A 20,574-nucleotide genomic window follows, 5' to 3' on the forward strand; every position below is an offset into this window, starting at 1 on the left:
TACAGTATCAGTCCTTTAGTTCACGAGGTGAGCAGACCTGAGGCAAGCAGTAAACTAGATTAATGCCCCTTTGAAGTACCTTACATGGCATTTTAATCCCATACTTGCCTTTTCTGCCAATACTTTGGAGAAATGTTTATATTTAAGATTTAACGTATATCAAAATCATGCACATGTCAGATGTGTTGTTTCTTCCAAGGTTCCTAAAGAAACCCAGAACCACTGTTCTTCCCTTCTAGGAAATTGTCTTATTTATTAAGTGTATTAAACTCCTCAAAGTCTCTATGGAGAATGCACAGGAGAGGAAGGTCAGTTACATAAAGAATCATCTATGTATTCCTATATATGTTGAGGTCTGTGAAAGCACACCTCTGAAGCCACATTTTATTTCTGCAATCTAGAATTCTTTCCACCTAGACAGAGGCCTGCTTTTTAAAAATGTATGTTTGATGGACAACCGTCTCTTTCAACTGGATCTTTAAAAAAGCCACAATCCCAAACTCTGTGGTGACTTTCAATGATAAACTTTTATTCTGAATATACTGTTTTTGCACAAGATTTAACACAACATTTTCTGGGATTATAAATTTTTTTTATAACAGTATCATACAAATTTTTACAAAATGTGTTCATCTGACTAGTTAGTTTCCACAAAAGTGTCAAGAGAACATAACAAGGGGAGGAAAAAGCTGTTGTTCACAAAGGCCACTTGGCCTCTTGCATGATGCACAATGAGCATTTCATGGAAGGAATCCTTAAAGCATGATCACACAGTTACACAGCACAAGGAGAGGACAGCTTTGCCAGGTCCCACCGGAAACTCAGTTGGCATCTACACAAGACAGTATCCCAAAAGTCTCAGTGGAATTTCCATGGTTCCTTTATGTGAACTAGAAATAAGGTAGATGAAACCACTCGTGAGGGCTATGTCTTCAAAATTCTGGAAGTTATCATCACTCAGTTCTATTCAGTGATCTGCTCTTTACAGAAATGTACACTGACTATTGACAATATTAACATTCTGCTATGAAAAACAAGTTCCAGCTAGTGATGAAATATTTAGAATTTGGGGCAAGTGGACAAATCACAAAATCCATTGTGTCTTGCTAGGTTAGACTTTATGCCTTTAGTTTTAAATTAAGACGTAGAATTTAAGCTTTGGTGACTCCAAGACAGGCATTTAAATGAGATGTAAAGTACAAGAGAGCATCAAATAAGCAAGTAACACTTGGGTTGCAAAGGTCACTTAAAAGGGATACTGCCTATTTGAACCCCATAAGGCTAGTTTTACAGTTAATAAAAGGAATATTATATATAGGAAAACTTACAAATGGCAGCAACACTGTGTTTTCCAAGGTCAGCAATAATGCTTCAAGCATTAGAAACATGAAAAAAGATCATACTAAAATCTTGTAGGCCCAGGACCTAAAAATCTCTTCAGTCAAACTTGCTAACTATGTCATGTTAAAAACCTGTTACAAATATGGACCACGATTGGTGTTTGGCAGTAATGCTGGTTGTTCAAATGAAGAAAAGATGAAACCACTTATGCAAAAATTCTTTCCTGCTACTCAACACCAATGCAAGACTTGTTTTGACTTTGTTTACATGACAAAGTACACTGAGCTACATGAGTATAGCAACAATTAACTAAGTAAAAACAGTTAAAAAGCTTTAAAAATGGTTTTTTTATGTAGTGTTGTTTCTGGAAATAACAGACTATACTATTTTTGTCAGCACAATTTTCAGAAAAAATGTTAAATTTAATATTGTAATTTTGATGAGATGAGTGTTACTGTCATTTAAAAAAGTATGTGAAAGCATGAATATTACTGTTTGTCATGAAAACAAGTTTTAGTCAGAGGGCACATGCTTGTGCCTAGTTTGTTACCATGTCTATAGTTGTGAAGATGTAGAACCGAAATCAAAAAGGGCCTTGCCAAGAGATGCCAAGTTCAGTGGTGGTTAATACAGCAATAATGTCATTGATGGTGATACACTCTGTAACTGACATTAGCCATGAAATACATAGTCAATACACTTTAAACATAATTTAAGGTAGGCTGTTGTTTGCCAGAAGCAATTCAATGGTTTTCATGTGCATCACCTATATGGAAAAACCAGTATCTCCCTTCCCCAACATGTGCATGACTTAAAAGAGTCCAGCAAAAGGTAGTAAGTTTTAAATAATTAACAAACTGCATGACTTAAACATGTTTGCCCTACTGTTATACCACCTTTCTGTTTTCTAAAATGTGAACAGCAGTCATAAACAGACTAAAAAATGACAATGCATTACAAGTGGTGACTGATGTCATTTCTTAGGATGATAGTTGGCAGAGTGATTCCAATTGCCCCTCCTCCCTTCTGAATTAAAGCAAAATCTTAACTTATGAAATGTACACAAATGTTACTCAGGATAGTATGGGGGTAGGAAAAAATTACAGTATATGCAAAGCTATAAACAAAACAGTAAACTATATTAAGGACTTGACTACAACTTTGATACGTGGAGCTTATTAAAGTATGCTGGAGAATGTAAATAACTCTGATTGTAAAATGATATATATGAAAATTTCCAGCATATGCACACACCAATACTTGGCATGTTTAACTAAAAGGGGAAAAAAGCTTCATTTGCCATAAAAAATATATGTATTCTTTCAGCTTACAGTAAAATTACTCTCCTTAGACACATTCATTGTTTTTACCCTTTCTTCAAATACTGTTTATTCCTGAAAATAATTTTAGAATCATAAATAAAGTTTTGCTACCATAGTAATCTATAATGAAATTTCTGATCTACTACACTAATGCTTTTCACTAAGGAGGCTGTATAAAAACAAATTTTATTATTCACAATCAAGTGTTCATGTGCATACACATAGATTCAAGGTTTCCTATTTGTTCAGATTACTGTAAAACCCCTCATGAAGTTGTATGGGAATTTTGGTCATAAGATCATACCAAAATGGAGGGACAGAAGCAGCAAGAACAGCAACTTCTAGATTGTACATGCTACTATTGAAATGAACAAAGAGGAAACCTAGGATAAATGTTCATTGAGAACGTATATGTACTTTTCAAAAAATAAATGTGTTAAATCTGATTTATGTACTTAAAATATCTGTACATAGGTTTTCAGGCAAAAGCATGAGTCTGTATAAAATCCATGAATTCTCATTTCACCGTCCGCCTAAACCAGCCATTCAGCATTTACATTGCACAGTATATTCAGAGTAGTTTAACAACATGTTATGGATGATTTAAGTGCATGTACACTGCAAGTTTCAGATTCTTACATGACAATAATCTCACCCAGTTAACTTTTCAATGGACTATACTCTACAGTAAGAAGAAAAACAAACCAGAAAGTTAAAATAGCAGCAGCATCATGCAAAATACCCTTGGCAACCCAAGTTCTTTAACCACAAGGAAAACATTTCCCCTCCCCCCAACAAGCTTCTCTTAAGAGTGTGTTAAATATCTGGCTAACACTACATGACTGTACTGTGAAAAAAGGGGGCATTGCATCACGCATTTAAGGGCTTACATTTATGAAGAAATGCGTCATGAATTCCAATTTCACCCGCAAGCACCTTTAGCTTAGTCATTCCTTTCTTATTTTCTAACCAGCCCTTCATACCTTATCCAAATTCAACTGGTCTGTTGTATTTTGTTTTTTGGCAGAGAAGTCATTCTTTTATAAGGCATTTTATTCATGGCATGTTTTTTGGTAGAAAATTAGCCATTAGTTTGTATTTCAACAGTTTAGACCAATGTATTTTCTCCCTCTCTCTCTCTCTCTCTCTCTCCCTCTCTCTATTTAATAACTACTCAAAGCAGGAATTACTTTTTAACAAAATAATAAGTGAAGGCAAAAATATCCTTGTCCCGCACTAGGGTTTTCATTTTTTTTCCTTCTCTTCTTCTTGGTAAACTGCAGCAGGTTGAAATCCTAGGTCAAAGTCAAGACTGCTTCTTTTCCTAACGCCTGCTTGGGGGAGTCTTTTACATGTCATCACCAACAGTGAACTCTCAGACTTCACACAGAGCACAAAGAGAGTTTTGCTTTGATGTTAGACATAGATGATGCAGCATTCACACAAGTTTCAGTTTCCAACACCCTGACATGCAGCCGGTGGATGTTCAAGAATCTGAGCCTTAAGTTACGCCATGAGGCCCAGCTAATGTTCTATGTAGCTTCTTCAAGGGACCCTATTTGAATGTAACTGAGGGCTCATGTTTTGGCAGGGTCTGGAATTTCATTGCAGATCTGGGGCTTAGGAGGTCACAGTAGGTAGTGTCTGCTGCCAGATACCAGCCAAAGGAGGATAAATTGGAGTCCAATGATAGACCACAAGGAAGAGGTTAATCCAGAAACACCACCACAGTCAGTATAGTCCTCCTGTTAGAAACGCAAACAAACAAATGACATGAACATCTCAAATAACCACATAACAAAGCAGCTTTCAGACTAATTCATTTTAACCCACTGTTGCGCTCACCTGGTCAATTGCTTTACCTGGGATGGAAGTAATACCGACAGATTTCACTGTGGAGACACTGCGTTATAGTGGTCTCCCTGGAACCATTTGACAAATGATTGAAGTTCTTATCATGGTGAATGAAAGCTAATAAGAATGAATCCTTCTTTGGATATATGAATTACTACTTTCTGATGTTTAAGGGCTACTTCTACATCACATGTAGCACCATGATTTTAGGACTTAGAGTAAAATGAGAAACGGCATACTTGAAATTGAAGCAATACATGGGAATTCTGAAAACATGGAATCCAAATGAAGAACTAAGCTGGAAGGAGAAGCAAAATTTGTGTGCAGAGCCGTTCAGTGCCCCAGTGTGTGCAATGAACACACTGAGGGGAGTGCTTCATAGAGCATCAGTAGCCTTAAGAACCCAGTCATTCTTCACCCTTCATTCCCAGATTCCATACTGTGCATTTTTCATAGTTTAAAAATCCTCTTTTTGCAGCCTGGTCTACATACAGAGTGAGTTCCAGGACAGCCAGAGCTATACAGAGAAACTCTTCCTCATAAAAGAAAACAAACAACAAAAAAGTTATTGTTCCAAAGTTCATCTTCCATAGATTGAAATAGGTTACATAAATAAATATGTGTTCTTTGTAGAGTAACTTTCCAAGGCTTAAACTCTCAAAGACAGGGACCTTCTGGTTTACTTCACCTTTAGAGACTAAAACACTATTTGCAGCTGAGTAAACAGTATTTCTTCTTTGATTTGTGTTTGCAGATGGCATAGCTGTTTTCTGTTTTGAAAAGTCCTGAGAAATCAGTATACCAAGGAAAACTTTTAATATTCAAATGCTTCCCTTTAAACATAAAGAGCTGTGAGATAATTATCTGATTAGTTAACTAGTTAGGGAATCAGCTCTAATCTTGTTGGCATCTCAGGAGAACTAAATGCTGTATAATATTCCTTTGGCCAATGCTTTTCCAGTTTTTCTGGAAATTTGTTTGGGATTCTCCTACTCTCCTTGAACTGACCTCATCTGATTCCAGACCTCCAACTAGTGAGCTTTTTCACTTGTCTATATCGTGGAGATTTAAAACTTAGCTACTGAGCTTATTGATCCCTTCCAGCATCCCTATACAGATCTTCTTGCATAGATCAGACCAAAGACTCTGAGTTAATCTGAAATTCTTCTCTTTCTAAAGGCAAATCAGTCAACATGCGCTCTTAACTGTAGCTTCAAAATACATCTCCAAACACACTGTTCACTGTCTTAGGTCCATTGCCAACACATTTCACCCTGCTAACGGTACCTCATTCTTCTCATTATTTTCCGATCTTCTCCAGCAAACTGTCCTCTGGAACTAGAAGTCAGTGCCTTCCACCTCATATCTGAAGATTTCACCATGCTCTAAATGCAATTCACACTCTCTCCTAAGAACTTCTGCACCATCTGTAGCCAAGCTGCTTTTGTAGCTACTTCTTTCCATATCCCCTTCCTCTCCCTTCCCTGACTCCTCTCCCTTCCCTGACTCCTCTCTCTTCCCTGACTCCTCTCCCTTCCCTGACTATACTCTGGTAACACTATAATTCTCTACAGAGTGCCCTCTATCTTAGGGATTTTTTTTTTCACTTTCTCTTCCCTTTCTTCTACTCTTCTCTCTAGGTAGGGAAACTCCATAGGACGTCAGTCACATTGGGATTTCAGATTGAAATAACTTTCCCTAAAAAGACATAACTTCCCATAACTATATACAAACTCCACCCATCTCAAACATAGTATAAAGACATACATAACTGTCACCTAATTAGGAGTCCCCATAGTCTGATTAATTATTAATCAGATGGAATAAAGAATCACCATACAAATAAAACTTGTTTATACATGAAGAGTGAATGCTGTCACAGAAATTCTTATCAATATAAAACTTATCTTTATTTTATAGATATAAGCTCTGAAAATATATTCTCTGGATTTTCATTGTTTTTATTTTCTCTCCCATCTTTGTTTACTGCATATGGTGATAAAACATATCTGCTTCATTTGGGGAGGTGGTATCTTAGAAGTTATTATAAATCCCTGCTATGAAAGAAAATTATGGTATATACTTTTAAAGAAATTCTAAATCACAAGTGGGCAGATTTCAGTAGAAACTTCAGCATTTTCTCTGGCTTGTCAAGAGAGAAATCCCATCCAAGTACTAACCAGGCCCGACACTGCTTGACTTCCGAGATCAGACGAGATCGGGCGCGTTCAGGGTGGTATTGCCTGATGGCCAACTGACGGGCAGAGTGAATGGAATTTTATGTAAGAAGTGGGAAATAGTAAGAGCTGGAGAGGACAGGAACTCCACAAGGAGAGCAACAGAACAAGAAAATTTGAACACAGGGAACTTCCCAGAGACTCATACTCCAACCAAGGACTATTCATGGAGATAACCTAGAACTGTGACAATGCAGCCACTTCTGATGAGAACTGATAGACTAAGATCAGAAAGAAGGAGAGGAGAACCTCCCTAATCAGTGGACATGGGGAGGGGCATGCATGCAGAAAGGGGAGGGTGGGACCAGGAGGGGAGGAGGGAGGTGCTTATGGGAGGATACAAAATGAATAAAGTGTAATTAATAAAAAAAGAGAGAGAAATCCCATTGACATCATGAGACCACTCAACCTAATTTAAAGAGCTTTCACAATGAAAAAATAGCACATTCATATTTTAGCTTAACTTTAAGTCAATAAAATGCTAGGGGCCAATATTGTATATGTTTATTGACACTTTTGCTAGACTGCTTCATGGGGCAGTGTTCCCTAAAGCCTATCAATAAAAGTATCACCTGAGAATCCATTTTTTTCATCATTGATTATAAGAAACATCCAAGCCATAGTTTACAGTTCACAGTTGCAGTCATGTGGTTTCCTCCTCTCAGGTTCAGTTTTTAATACCATGCATACAAATGACTAATGTCTCTGCTGTCTGCTGTGATTAAACAAGCATTGGTAGTCTTCTTCTCTAACCAGAACATGGGGCAGTTAACTGTACAAAGATCACAGTAATTTAAGGAAAATTTAGACAATTTAAAAATATTTTTCCTAAAACAATATTCTGACTAAGAGAATATTGAGGTTTTTTTTTTCCATATTATAATGGCACTGTTTCTTTCAGATGGCATATAACAGCTGAGTACATCCAACAACAACAACAACTCACTTTTAAATTTAGGCAAATATATATATTTTGAAGTCAAATATTCAAAATGACATGTTTAGTGGAAATATACTCCTAACACATATATTGTCTTTCTTAATTTCTAAAGAAATTTTTGCTTCAACCCTAACTTCATTAACCCATGTATTGTGTGACTGTGTCATCCATGCTAGACATGACCAATGTCAACTTGACTCCGAGCATCTATGGTCACTCCTCACCACTCCCAAATATTGGGCTCATTAACTTTACTTTATGGATGGAGAAAGTGGGCCAAGGAAGCCCATGGAGCATTTATGAGCTGTTAACAATTGCTAGGAAGAAGAGATTTTTGGAAACCATACATTGTCTACACTCCGTCAGTAACTGCGGTCATCCCAATGGTTCACCAAGCTTGTGAGGGAACATTACTCTGTTCTTTTCTACCCTCTTTCTCTAATGTGAATGGGAATAGACTCAGCGGGAAAAGTCACACAATGTCACAAGATCAGTAGTAGAGTTGGTCAAGGTTTTGCACACAAGAAAGCGTAAGAATCATGCACATTTAAATTTGTCTCTCCATATTCATTTTATGTGCTCAGTGACATACTTTTGTTTATGAGTTTGCATAAAATAAAACAATTCACCCAATGTGCTTGCTTTACTTTTAACGACTTTCAGTATTTTTCCTTGCCTTTCTTTCGCTCCTTACCTTTTAAGTCTGCATGAAAACCCTGTTGAAAGGTACGCTTTGGATGTTTGTGTTTTAGGAAGTCCTCATGGGGTGGAGCTTTGAAATCTTATACCTGTAATCTCTATCCCCTAGGGGAACTGCAGGATGCCAGGCTCTTATATTAGATGTTCAGTAAAGACACAGGAGATGTGCCCAGATGGCATGTATTTCCTTGACGTTGGTATGTACATTTGGATACAGATACATGACTGGCAAAGCACTGTCTTGGAAAGCACGTATCTCCTGAGGATAATAAGCACTTAGACATCTGTGTGGTGGACACTAAATTTGAGCAGAGAGAGAGCCCACTCTTTAAAGCCTTTTTCTGGAAATAATACCGAGATTAAAAAGTAATTTCCATTTTCTGTAGAAAAGTTTGAAAATAAATAAAAGCTATCACTGCAGGAGCTAGTGATAAAGTCTGAACAAACTCAGGCATTACTTTGCAATATTGTTTTGGCACTACGAGGTAAAATTCACAAATGCTTGTATTTCAGTGTGTATGTCATGATTTTCATTATATCCTTGTCAACTTTATAAATAAAAATTTTGGTACTTTTTAAGAACATTTATATTCCTATTTTAATATTTGTTTTTGAATACTTGTAGTGAAATTTGAATATCTGTAATGAAAATAAATATATTTATTAAGCAGTGGTAGCTTACAAAACCCAGTGATTATTTTTATGCAAACATTTTTATGTCTAATTGATAACATTTAATCCAAACCTAAAATGTATATTATTGAATAAAGTAAAATATAAAAGAAAACCTAAAAATTAATGAATTTTTATACCATTTCATATGTACCATATAATAAGTTGGTATCCATAGGCTCCACTTTGCATATCTTTATTATTATTACAAATAGAGACAGCTATGGAAGTATCCTATTACATTTTAAATGATTAATTACATACTTTTTTAAAATTACAGTTTATTCACTTTGTATCCCCCCAATAAGCCCCTCCTTCCTCCCCTCCCCGTCCCACCCTCCCTCCCCCTTCTTCGCACATGCCTCTCCCCAAGTCCACTGATAGGGGAGGTCCTCCTCTCCTTCCTTCTGATCTTAGTCTATCAGATCACATCAGGAATGGCTGCATTGTCATCTTTTGTGGCCTGGTAAGGCTGCTCTCCTCTCAGGGGAAGGTGATCAAAGAACAGGCCTATCAGATTATGTCAGAGGCAGTCCCTCTTCCCATTAATATGGAACCCACTTGGACACTACACTGCCATGGACTACATCTGTGCAGGGGTTCTAGGTTATCTCCATGCATGGTACTTGGTTGGAGTATGAGTCTCTGGCAAGACCCCTGTGTTCCAATTTTCTGGTTCTGTTGCTCTCCTTGTGGGGTTCCTGTCCTCTCCAGATCTTACTATTTCCCACTTCTTACTTAAGATTCCCTGCACTTTGCCCAACAGTTGGCCATAAGTCTCAGCGTCTGCTTTGATAGTCTGCAGGGCAGAGCCTTTCAGAGGCCCTCTGTGGCAGGTTCCTAGGTTTCCTTTTTTCTTCTTCTTCTGATGTCCATCCTCTTTGCCTTTTGGGATGGGGATTGAGAGTTTTAGTCAGGTTCTTCTCTCTTAATTAGTTTCTTTAGATGTACAGGTTTTAGTAGGTTTATCCTATGTTATATGTCTATATGAGTGAGTATATAGCGTGTGTGTCTTTCTGCTTCTGGGACAGCTCACTCAGGAATTACATACTTTTTAATGGACGAATTAAAGTATGTTCCAAATTAACCTGTGTGTATTGATTTTATAAAAGTATATAGTACCCTAACAAGAGAAACCAGTAAATTTGGCATTTTAATAATATATTTGTTTGAAGTATTTTAGTATAAAAGCCATCATTTTATTTTCTCAGAACAAATGTGGCTATTTCCTGTGCTTTCCTCTGTTTTTTCCCCACCTCCCATGAGCCTACTCTTACAATATCATCAGTATGGGTTTTCCTAATCAATGATTACCCAAGGACCAATCAGGGAGGAGCACAACAAATGCTGCTGTAGCAATATCATGATAATGACTCTAGAGCACCAGAAATGAAACACCATTAACAATAAATGCAACAAGGAGCACAGATGCAGCCCACAGCAGCTCTTTAGCAGCTCTGCTTTCTTAATCAGAAACTTCCCTGAAGAGTAAAGATTAATGGCCATTTTGGCCTAGATACAAATAACAGTGCATAAAATGAATTCAGAATTTAGGAACCTTTATACGAAAATATTGCAATAAGCATACACATATTTTGGGAACAAATTCTGAAATATTACTTGTTATATGTGTATTAAAAAAAAGAAGGAAAGAAAGAAAAATATCAGAATGGTTTTCTTAGAAGTTCTTAAACTTTGATGAGACTGAAATTGTCCCTAACTTTATGTTCGTATTTTAAAATTTAAAATAAAGATGAATAGTTCTCATGATTGTGAATTGAGTCAAACTGAAGTATCAGGAAGGTCTTTTCAGTTTTTACTATATCAATTTAATGCTTATACCAATACCTTATAAGAAAATAATGATTTTTAGACAAGCATAGAAATCTGACCTGTTGGGCTTAGTCAGCATGACAAATAGATGCACCATTTGTAAAAGACAACTTACAAAATAACATTAATATTGGAATTTTTATAATATTGTTTCAGGATTTTTTTATCATGGACTTAAGGATCTGGGTTATGTTCTAAAATTCTAAGTGAAAAGCAAAAGGAGAAACAAATTAGAGAAAGTGAATGACAATCCACACCACATGCAAACTGGACGTAAAGTGAGCTAGGGATCTGGCATTGTGGACCTGGCATGACGCCTTGTGCACACAAGTTGATCCTAGTAACAATGGGCAAAGATCATTTCAGAGACAGCCACTGTTCTCCTTACTAGGGTAACCACTCGAAGACTGAGCTGCCATGGGCTACATCTGTTCAGGGGTTCTAAGTTATCTCCATGCATGGATCTTGGTTGGAGTATCAGTCTCAAAAAAGACCCCTATGCCCAGATATTTTGGTTTTGTTGCTCTCCTTGTGGAGCTCCTGTCTCCTCCAGGTCTTTCATCTCCCCCTTCTTTCATAAAATTCCCTGCGCTCTGCCCAAAGTTTGGCTATGAGTCTTAGAATCTGCTTTGATGCCCTGCAGGGTAGAGTCTTTCTAGAGGCCCTCTGTGGTAGGCTCCTGTCCTGTTCCCTGTTTTCTCCCTCTTTGGATGTCTGTCCTATTTGCTTTCCGGAACGAAGATTGAGCATCTTACCCAGGGTCCTACTTTTTGCTTAGCTTTTTTAGGTGTACAGATTTTAGTATGTTTAACCTATATTATATGTCTAATATCCACCTATAAGTGAGTAGATACCCTGTGTGTCTCCCTGCTTCTGGGATACCTCATTCAGGATGATATTTTCTAGTTCCCACCATATGCCTCCAAATTTTATGATTTCCTTGTTTTGAATTGCTGAGTAATATTCCACTCTGTAAATGTACTACAATTTCTGTATCCATTCTTCAACTGAGGGTCATCTGGGCAGTTTCCAGATTCTGGCTATTACAAATAAAGCTGCTATGAACATGATTGAGCAAACGTCCTTTTATACTTGAGTATATTTTGGATATATGCCTAGGAGTGCCAAGATGGATCTTGAGGTAGCACTATTCCTCATTTTCTGAGAAAGTTCCAGATTGATTTCCAAAGTGTTTGTATAAGGTTACATTCCCACCAGCAATGGAGGAAGGTTCCTCTTTCTCCACATACTCTCCAGGATGTGTTGTCACTTGAGTTTTTGATCTTAGCCATTTTGATGGAAGGATGGATGTAAGGCAAAATCTCAGGGTGGTTTGGTTTGCATTTCCCTGATGACTAAGGACGTTGAGTATTTCTGTGTTTCTCTGCCATTTGCTATTCCTCTATAGAAATTCTCTGTTTGGCTCTGTGCCCCATTTTTTAATTGGTTTACTTGATTTGTTGCTTTTTAAGTTCTTTAGTTCTTTATATATTCTGGATATTAGCCCTCTGTCAGATATAGGGTGGGTGAAGATCCTTTGCCAGTCTGTAGGCAGTCGTTTTGTTCTGACAACAGTGTTTTTTGCTTTACAGAAACTTTTCAGTTTCATGAGGTCCCGTTTATTGATTGCTGCTCTTAGAGCCTGTGCTGTTGGTGTTCTGTTCAGGAAGTTGTTTCCTGTGCCAATGAGTTCAGAGATCTTCTCCAATTTTTCTTCTAACAGATTTAGTATGTCTGGTTTATGTTGAGGTCTTTGATCCACTTGGACTTTACTTTTTTACAGTGTGATAAATATGGATCTATTTGTATTTTTCTACATGTAGACATTCAGTTAGACCAGCACCATTTGTTGAAGATGCTGTCATTTTTTCCAATGTATGGTTTTGGCTTCTTTGTAAAAAATCAAGTATACGTAGGTGTGTGGGTTTATTTCTGGGTCTTCTATTCTATTCTATTCCACTAATCCACCATTTTGTTTCTATGCCAATACCATGCAGTTTTATTACTATTGCTCTGTAGTACAGCTTGAGATCAGGGATGGAGATACCTCCAGACGATCTGTTGTTGTACAGGAATGGCTTAGCAATTCTGGGTTTTTGTTTTTTCCTATGAAATTGAGAATTGTTCTTTTAAGCACTGTAAAGAATTTTGTTGGTATTTTGATGAGAATTGCATTGAATCTGTAGACTGCCCATGGCAGGATGGTGATTTTCACTCTGTCATTCCTACTGATCCATGACCCTGGGAGCTCTTTTCATCTTTTGATATCTTCCTCAATTTCTTTCTTCGGAGACTTGAAGTTTTTCAAACAGGTCTTTCACTTGCTTGGTTAGAATCACACCAAGGTACTTTATGTTATTTGTGGCTATTGTGAAGCATACAGTTTATCTAATTTCTTCTCAGCCCATTTTTCTTTTCTATAGGAGGATTACTGATTTTAATTTTTTGAGTTAATTTTGTATCCAGCCTTTTTACTGAAGGTGTTTATCAGGTGAAGGAGTTCTCTGGTTGAATTATGGGGGTCACTCATGTATACTATCATATCATCTGTGAACAGTGATTCTTTGACTTCTTCCTTTCTGATTTGTATCCCTTAATCTTTAGTTATCTTATTGCTCTAGCTAGGACTTCAATTACTATGTTGAAGAGATATGGAGAGAGTGGGTAGCTTTACCTTGTCCCTCATTTAAGTTTCTCGCGGATTAGTTTGATGTTGGCTATAGGCTTGCTGTATATTGTCTTTACTATGTTTAGGTATGTGCCTTGTTTCCCTGATCTCTTCAAGACTTTAAACATGAATAGGTGTTGGATTTTGTCTAATGCTTTTTCAGCATCTAAGGAGATGATCATGTGGTTTTTCTCCTTCAGTTTGTTTATGTGGTGGATTACATCGTTGTATTTCTGTATATTGAAGTACCTCTGCATGCCTACTTGGTCATGATGGATGATATCTTTGATGTGTTCTTAAATTTGGTTTGTATGTTATTGAGTGTTTTTGCATCAATGTTCATAAGAGAGATAGGTCTGAAGTTCTCTTTTTTGTTGGGTCTTTGTGTGGTTTAGGTATCAAGGTGACTGTGGCCTCATAGAATGAGTTTGGTAATGTTCCTTCTGTTTCTATTTTGTGGAATAGTTTGAAGAGAATTGAAGTTTATTTTAAATTTTTATCCACTTTTCAAGATAAAACAGCAATTATTCTTAAAGGGTTCTGGGTGTCACAGTCTGCATTTTTAGATCTATCTCTACTAACAATTTTATCTATCTGTCTATATACCTATTTAGCTATCTATCTGGCTCCCTATTTATTTATCTATTTGTCTACCTATCCACCTACTGTCTGTCTGTTTAATTTAGCAGGAGTCCACAGGACAAACAGTGTCTTTCTCTGCTTATTTTCTTGAGACACTAACTCTTACTGAACTACAAACCCATAGTTTTGGCAAGGTTGGCTAGCCAGTGAGTCTAGAATCTGCATAGCTTTAGCTGCTAATGTTGAGGTTCCAGGCACTGGTAGCCATGTCTAGCTTTTTATGTGGGTGGAGACAATTTAAATTTATCTCCACTGATCTATCTCCTGGACTCCTGATTGTATCTTTTAAACAATGTTTTGTTTTTTTAATTCACTTTTTATTTGCATAATATATTACTATTTCTGAGGCTGATACTGCTGTATTTTAGGCAAAACACCTGTAAAAATATACATTAATCACTGAATGTTCTGACATGTCTTTAGAGTACCAGTTTAAAAGAAGACAATCTTCTGTTTTGTTTGAATACTCATTGGGGGTAATTAAGCCAGTGAATGAAAAACAAATACAGAAAAATTAAAGACTTGGATAATATTACATTGAAGTAATAAAAGTAAATGGGAACATATAATCATCTTTGTGAATGAAGGTAGTTAATTTTAGAGCAAAGACATTGCATATATATGTATGTATGTATATATGTATGCATATACATATATATATACATTGATCTAGCTAAATATATGTGCATTTACTGTGTATAACACCATAGTATTCTAACAAATAATGAAATAGAGCTAAAGTTTAAAAAAAACAATCATTAAATCGTGTACATTAGGTATGGATTATGATATTTTATGAATTTAACCCTCTAGTTTGTCTAAGATATAGAAAAAGAAATTAATACAATTGTGGGATGTAATAAAAATCCAATTTGTGATAGAATTAAAAAATGATATAGGAGGAAGTAGAACAAAATAACTGAATAAAAACTCAAAGAGAGTACTACGGCAGCATGTATAGGGCCTACATGGATCTGCTCCAGCTGGCGTCCTAGAGCTGAAAGGAGAAGTAGACAGGCACCCACACTCTTAACCTGGAAGCTCTGACCTATCAATAGTCACTTGCAATTAAAAAGTTAATTTGCTCAAAAAGAGTCTTATTGGGGAAACAAACTACTCTCAAGTGCAGACCCTATGCCCAGTTGTAGATGGCCAATACCAAACCAACTTAAGGGCATCAGTGTTGTGTCAGGGCTTAAACATTTTTTTTGTATAACCTTACAGGTCCATTGTTAGCCATAAAATGGAAAAGCTTTTTACTAACAAGAACATCATGTTAATGAGGTATACTCTAGTAAGGATATAATGTTTGAGTTAAAAATGAAAACATATCTCGAAGGCTCTTTGCGGAGAGTGACTATTAATTTACAATATTTTAATGCATTTAAAAACCCTTACCAGGACATTGTTATCAAAGCAGACATCAGGTCCTTTTCGGTATCTGGGTTGCTTAACCATGTCGCAAGGATCTGGACCATCAGCTAAAGAGGCTTGTCAAGGAACAAAACGTAACTTCTTCCCCACACGGTTAAAACAGTGAAATGAGATAGATTAACTTCTGAAATCAATCAAAACCAGCTTATGCCAGTGCTCTCAGGCAACAGAATAAATCCCAGTACATAGGACTGGGAGAAACTCAGTGTTCAAATTCACTTTTCTCAGAGTTCCTGACTAATGTGGTCCGTTCATACCTACACACCAATATTTTTTGTACTGCAATGTTTTTCTCTATATGAGCATAAACAAGGGTGGCAAACTTAAATATTCATTGCTTTTAGATGGTCACTTCCAAATATCTCCACTGTCAAAGGATACAAGTCTGTTCTGCTTGCATGAGCAGCCGCGTGTCACAGGGACAGGTTCCTTTGCTCTCCACTATGATGAACACTAAATTGGTGTTCATAATCTTTTCTATGTGGTAGATTCTGCAAAATAGAGTAGCCCAGTAAGTGGAAACTGTCTTTTGAAAGGCAGAATGGAAACCATTCCAAGATCCTTACTTAATGAAAACAAAAATAAAATAATATATTGAGAAACGAAGAATCACCATCAACAAAAAAATAAACACACATACACTAAAATGAGTGTGACTACAAGATCTCCACGTTTTTACCTAACCTTACCTCTCTCAAAAATATTTTTAAAAATTCAAGGTCATACCAAAAAAATCTTTGATTGAAAGTTGTTAGTCCTAGTTACAAAATATATACTATATAGTTACTGTCCAAATGCCTAAAAGTGTTTGAATTTAAATGTTCAGAAAATGGTGATAATAAATACCAACAGTACTTTATTTTACAGATAGCTGCAGTAGGAAAGCAAATGACAAATCACATTATACACTAATGTCAGAATAGAGTGCAAATCAGTGCTCCTAACGGTCATTCTGTGAAGAGAAAAATGTGTTCTGTTGTACCCAATATGGTAAACAGGGGTCTTGAAATGTCACACAAAACTTTAATTATTGCATCTAACTTTAATTATATTGTAAACAGGTGCCTGTAGTTGGCAACTTGCTTTGTTGAGCTCAGGTATGGAATCAGGCTTTAGACTTCATCCCCAGTGTCAGTTATTTTGTTTCCCTTTGTAATTAATATAAAAATAAACACACATGACCAAGATCTAATTTCTTTATGGTTTTAAAAGAAGTGGAATTTTACCAGATTTTCCTTTTGAACTGGGGAAACACCGAAGAGGAGCTACAGGAAGCTTGTGATTGTAAGTGATTTTAGACAAATGTCTACCCTACCAGTGCTTCACACACACATGACTTTGAGTGGACCACGCCTGGTGCAAGCTCAAGGTGCTGGGAGCGTACTCCAGAAGGAGAGACGCTATGCTGTTGTGCTGTTTTCTAAACGTGAAAGCCTTGTATACACTCATTTTTAAGTAAAAAGAACTTATCCACAGTTCATGTCTGACCTCTTCATCGCCTCTACCTACTTAAAAACCTAGTTTGCAAAATCAAGCAATAAACATACTGATCACGTCTATCAGTTACTTCCTTAAAGTAAAAAAAAAAACAAACAGTTACTGTAATTGTTTAGGCTAACTTTCTCCTCCCTCAGCAATGACCCCAGTACTTTCACTGGCTCAGGTTGCCTTACATCCTCCCACTTCTGCTCTCTGTTGACGTCCTTCTGGAATAACTTGCCCTCCCTCTCTAGAAAGCCCCTTGGTATTTTGTACTTTGGGCTCAGAAACCCCACAGCCTGGGTTAGCAGTTTCCTTAGACTCCCAGTACCCCCTTCTTGCCTTTTTCTGCTGTTCCATTGCAGCCAATTGTATTGTCTATGTCTTCCAAACACTTTAAAGATGTTTTATGAATGCTGACATTAACATAACCTTAGGAGAGATTTTCCTCAGGACATTCAATTTCAAATTAAAGGTAATATTCAATTCTTCATATCAGAGAATGGTTAGAAGTATAAGCAAAAACCCTTCTAACTTTTTATGGTCCTTCTTAATTACCATAAAGTCATTATTTGATTGGAATTATTATCATAATTTAAATTCTGACAAAAAGTTATTAATATTGATCTTGTTTATAAAATTGCATGAAAATGTCTTCCATTCTGTCTAGAATCAGAAGCGGATATCTCTACCACATATCTGTAGCTAAAACAATTACAGGCTATCAAAACTTACAAGACCTGTAACAAAACCAAGTGCTTCTGACATTTGTAGCTAAAATCAACTGTTCCTCTCTGACTCCACTGAGAATTTCCCTTACACCCTGTGAATGACAGGCCAGAGTGCTGTACTTAGTAAACAGGGAGTGCGACACAGGAAGAACAGAGTACCTGGAGCAGTTTCCACAGTCCAGCACGCCACTGAATGATTTACTGTCATTATCGAAGAAGTACTGGGTTTGCTCCGTGATGCAGCTCTGCTTTGACAGGGAGGCTGTGAAGTCATCCTCCTCCATCTCAACTGTGGGAGTCAAAATACAGATCATCACCAGGGGGGAAGACGCCACACTTCTTGGCATTGCTGCTCATAGGGCCAACATTAATGCATAAAGACATTTTATGGTAGGCTGGTTTACTGCTGAGTAAGTTGCCTGATACTCATTAAAAGGTGCCTGTAAAGTTTCTTAGTAATAAATTAATATTTAAGCTACAATATGTTGCCTAAAGTTAACTGTAAAAGTTTATAAATCATTGGAAAGTAAGTTTCAGAATGCCAAAAATATCAGTTTGATGATCTTTTTCTCTTGCTTACACTCATGCACGCACACATACACACACTCACACACATGCTACTACTCTCTCTGACTTTACTAGACTGAATTGGCACCAGAAGAAAGCTGGACTTCTGTGACAATGGCCATATCTGCTCATTGACATACCTGCCTCAAGGAGCCGTGGAAATGTCAAACTCAAGAGGAACTGCTGGAGAATAGACCTGAATTTTTAAAACGAATAATAGAGAAACATCTAGAAATGGTCCTTTACAATATTTTACTCAAAAATTCTGAGCAGTTTTGCATGAACAAAAACATGCATACTTCATTTCATTATTTTTAGAAAAACATAGTGTAACAGAAACCTTAAGACACTGTGTTTCTTGAATTGTGAAAAATGTCACACCTTTGATTCTAATTGGCTAAAGATTCATGAGGTCAAGGTGTTTGGGACCAAATGAGGGATGTACACGAGTGAAGAAGCCTAATAAGTAGTATTAATGTACAGAGGTGTTAACACTATGGGGAGGAATATCTGTGTTTGGTGCATGACCCGTTATATCCTGAAATCTTTTGATTTCAGTGATCAAAACTCCATAGTGCAATAAAGATATACAAACAAAAATCACTACCTGAATTTCAGGCCTGAGCTTAATCTGTAATATGGCATACATAAGATTTCATAGAGAAATACAACGTAAGATTATACATAAAAATACAGCACATTCTAGATTTCTAATGAATGGTAATTGAAATAAAATTTGGTATAGAATATTCTGGAATTTTATTTAGTTAAGGGGCAGTAATAGAGAGATTATAGCAAAAATGGGACAAAGGCAAGTATCTCAGAATTATTATAATATAAATAATACCTAGTTTAATATCTTACACATATCACATCATATTGTAAAATAACATTTTTCAAAAAATAGAATGTATAAAATGTGAAATATTTTTGTTACTTTAGGAAAAATATTATGAACTTAATTTTATCACCTAAACCCTTCGTATTCAATGGATATCATAGATTAATAATCATGGAATAAGCCTGACCCAGTTCAGTAGTGTGAGGTACAAAACCAGAAAAACAGGGCAGACAGGAAACAATTAGAGTAAGGAGAAAGGAAAGTAGGAATTCTATGCACAAGAGGCGGCTGGGTGAGCTGGGTGATCAGAATGCGATTTACACACTCCTTTTCTCAGCAGTTTAAATGTTTGATGTTCACAGGTTGAAGGGAATAGTGAATGAAGGAGATTGGGAAAGGCATCCGAAAAAAGAACATGGTCACCTCAATATGAGGCATTTGACATTTTGCCAATATTGTATTAATGGTAAAAGGTAGATAACTTAGTTGCCATGTCTGGAATTTGATCAATATGAATATCTTATTTGTATATTAAAATTTGTCAGTCGTATTTTATAGGTTAATACTGCTAAGAGTTTAAGAAATTAATTGTATTATTAAAAATACAAATTGAGATCTCTAACTATAGCAAAGAATAATCCAGTCAAAAACTCATGCCCAGGGAAGATATAAGCCCTGGAGAAAATTTGTTATTGTTGTGTAGCTAAATTAAGATATGTCAAACTCTTCTAGGTATCTGTGTTGATAACTGTAGACAGTGGTATTCTTATCCTTAATCACAGAAGTTCCTCTTTATAATGAATTGCAGTGATTTAAGACTCTTGGCTACTCAAGGTGCTGCATGGGATATTTATCTTCTCGTGGGTTTAGGGAACACAGTGGAAGAGGGAGCTAAAAGAATCTAATAGCCAGAAAACAGGAATTCTATCAAAAGGTCAATTATGAAGAACCTAGAAATTTTCAATTATGAGAATATATTCTCTGGGTTCTGCTCTGGCCCAGATGATGATAACTCTTTTTTCTCTTGTGGGTTCTGATTTTTCCCTCTCCAAGAAATTGGTTTTGATGTACCCAAGTCTTAGGTTTCTCAATAAAGAAATAAAATCTCTATAAAACTTGTTGTCAAAAAGAAAGGAAGGAAGGAAAGAAGGAAGGAAGGAAGGAAGGAAGGAAGGAAGGAGGAAGGAAAGAAGGAAGAAAGGAAGGAAGGAAGGAAGGAAGGAAGGAAGGAAGGAAGGAAGGAAGGAAGGAAGGAATCCTGCAATGTGCTGTGTCTCAGGCCTGGCATAGCTATGGCAAACATGAACTCACAGC

At 36.6% G+C, this 20,574-nt stretch overlaps 1 protein-coding gene across 2 annotated transcripts in view; it reads right to left on the reverse strand.

The window, feature by feature from the left end:
• Nucleotides 1-508: 508 nt before the first annotated feature.
• Nucleotides 509-20,574, reverse strand: part of Cacna2d1 (calcium voltage-gated channel auxiliary subunit alpha2delta 1) — a 448,878-nt gene continuing 428,812 nt past the window's right edge. For both annotated transcript variants that reach the window (XM_060374048.1, XM_060374047.1), the window contains 5 exons: nucleotides 18,560-18,615; nucleotides 18,012-18,141; nucleotides 16,024-16,133; nucleotides 15,607-15,689; nucleotides 509-4,408 (listed from right to left, as the gene is read on the reverse strand). In XM_060374048.1, coding sequence (XP_060230031.1) covers nucleotides 4,292-4,408; nucleotides 15,607-15,689; nucleotides 16,024-16,133; nucleotides 18,012-18,141; nucleotides 18,560-18,615 — 496 coding nt within the window. In that variant the 3' untranslated portion in view covers nucleotides 509-4,291. The remainder of the gene's footprint in view (nucleotides 4,409-15,606; nucleotides 15,690-16,023; nucleotides 16,134-18,011; nucleotides 18,142-18,559; nucleotides 18,616-20,574) is intronic.

Source organism: Meriones unguiculatus, chromosome 21 (assembly GCF_030254825.1).
Source record: "Meriones unguiculatus strain TT.TT164.6M chromosome 21, Bangor_MerUng_6.1, whole genome shotgun sequence".
NCBI lineage: Eukaryota > Metazoa > Chordata > Mammalia > Rodentia > Muridae > Meriones > Meriones unguiculatus.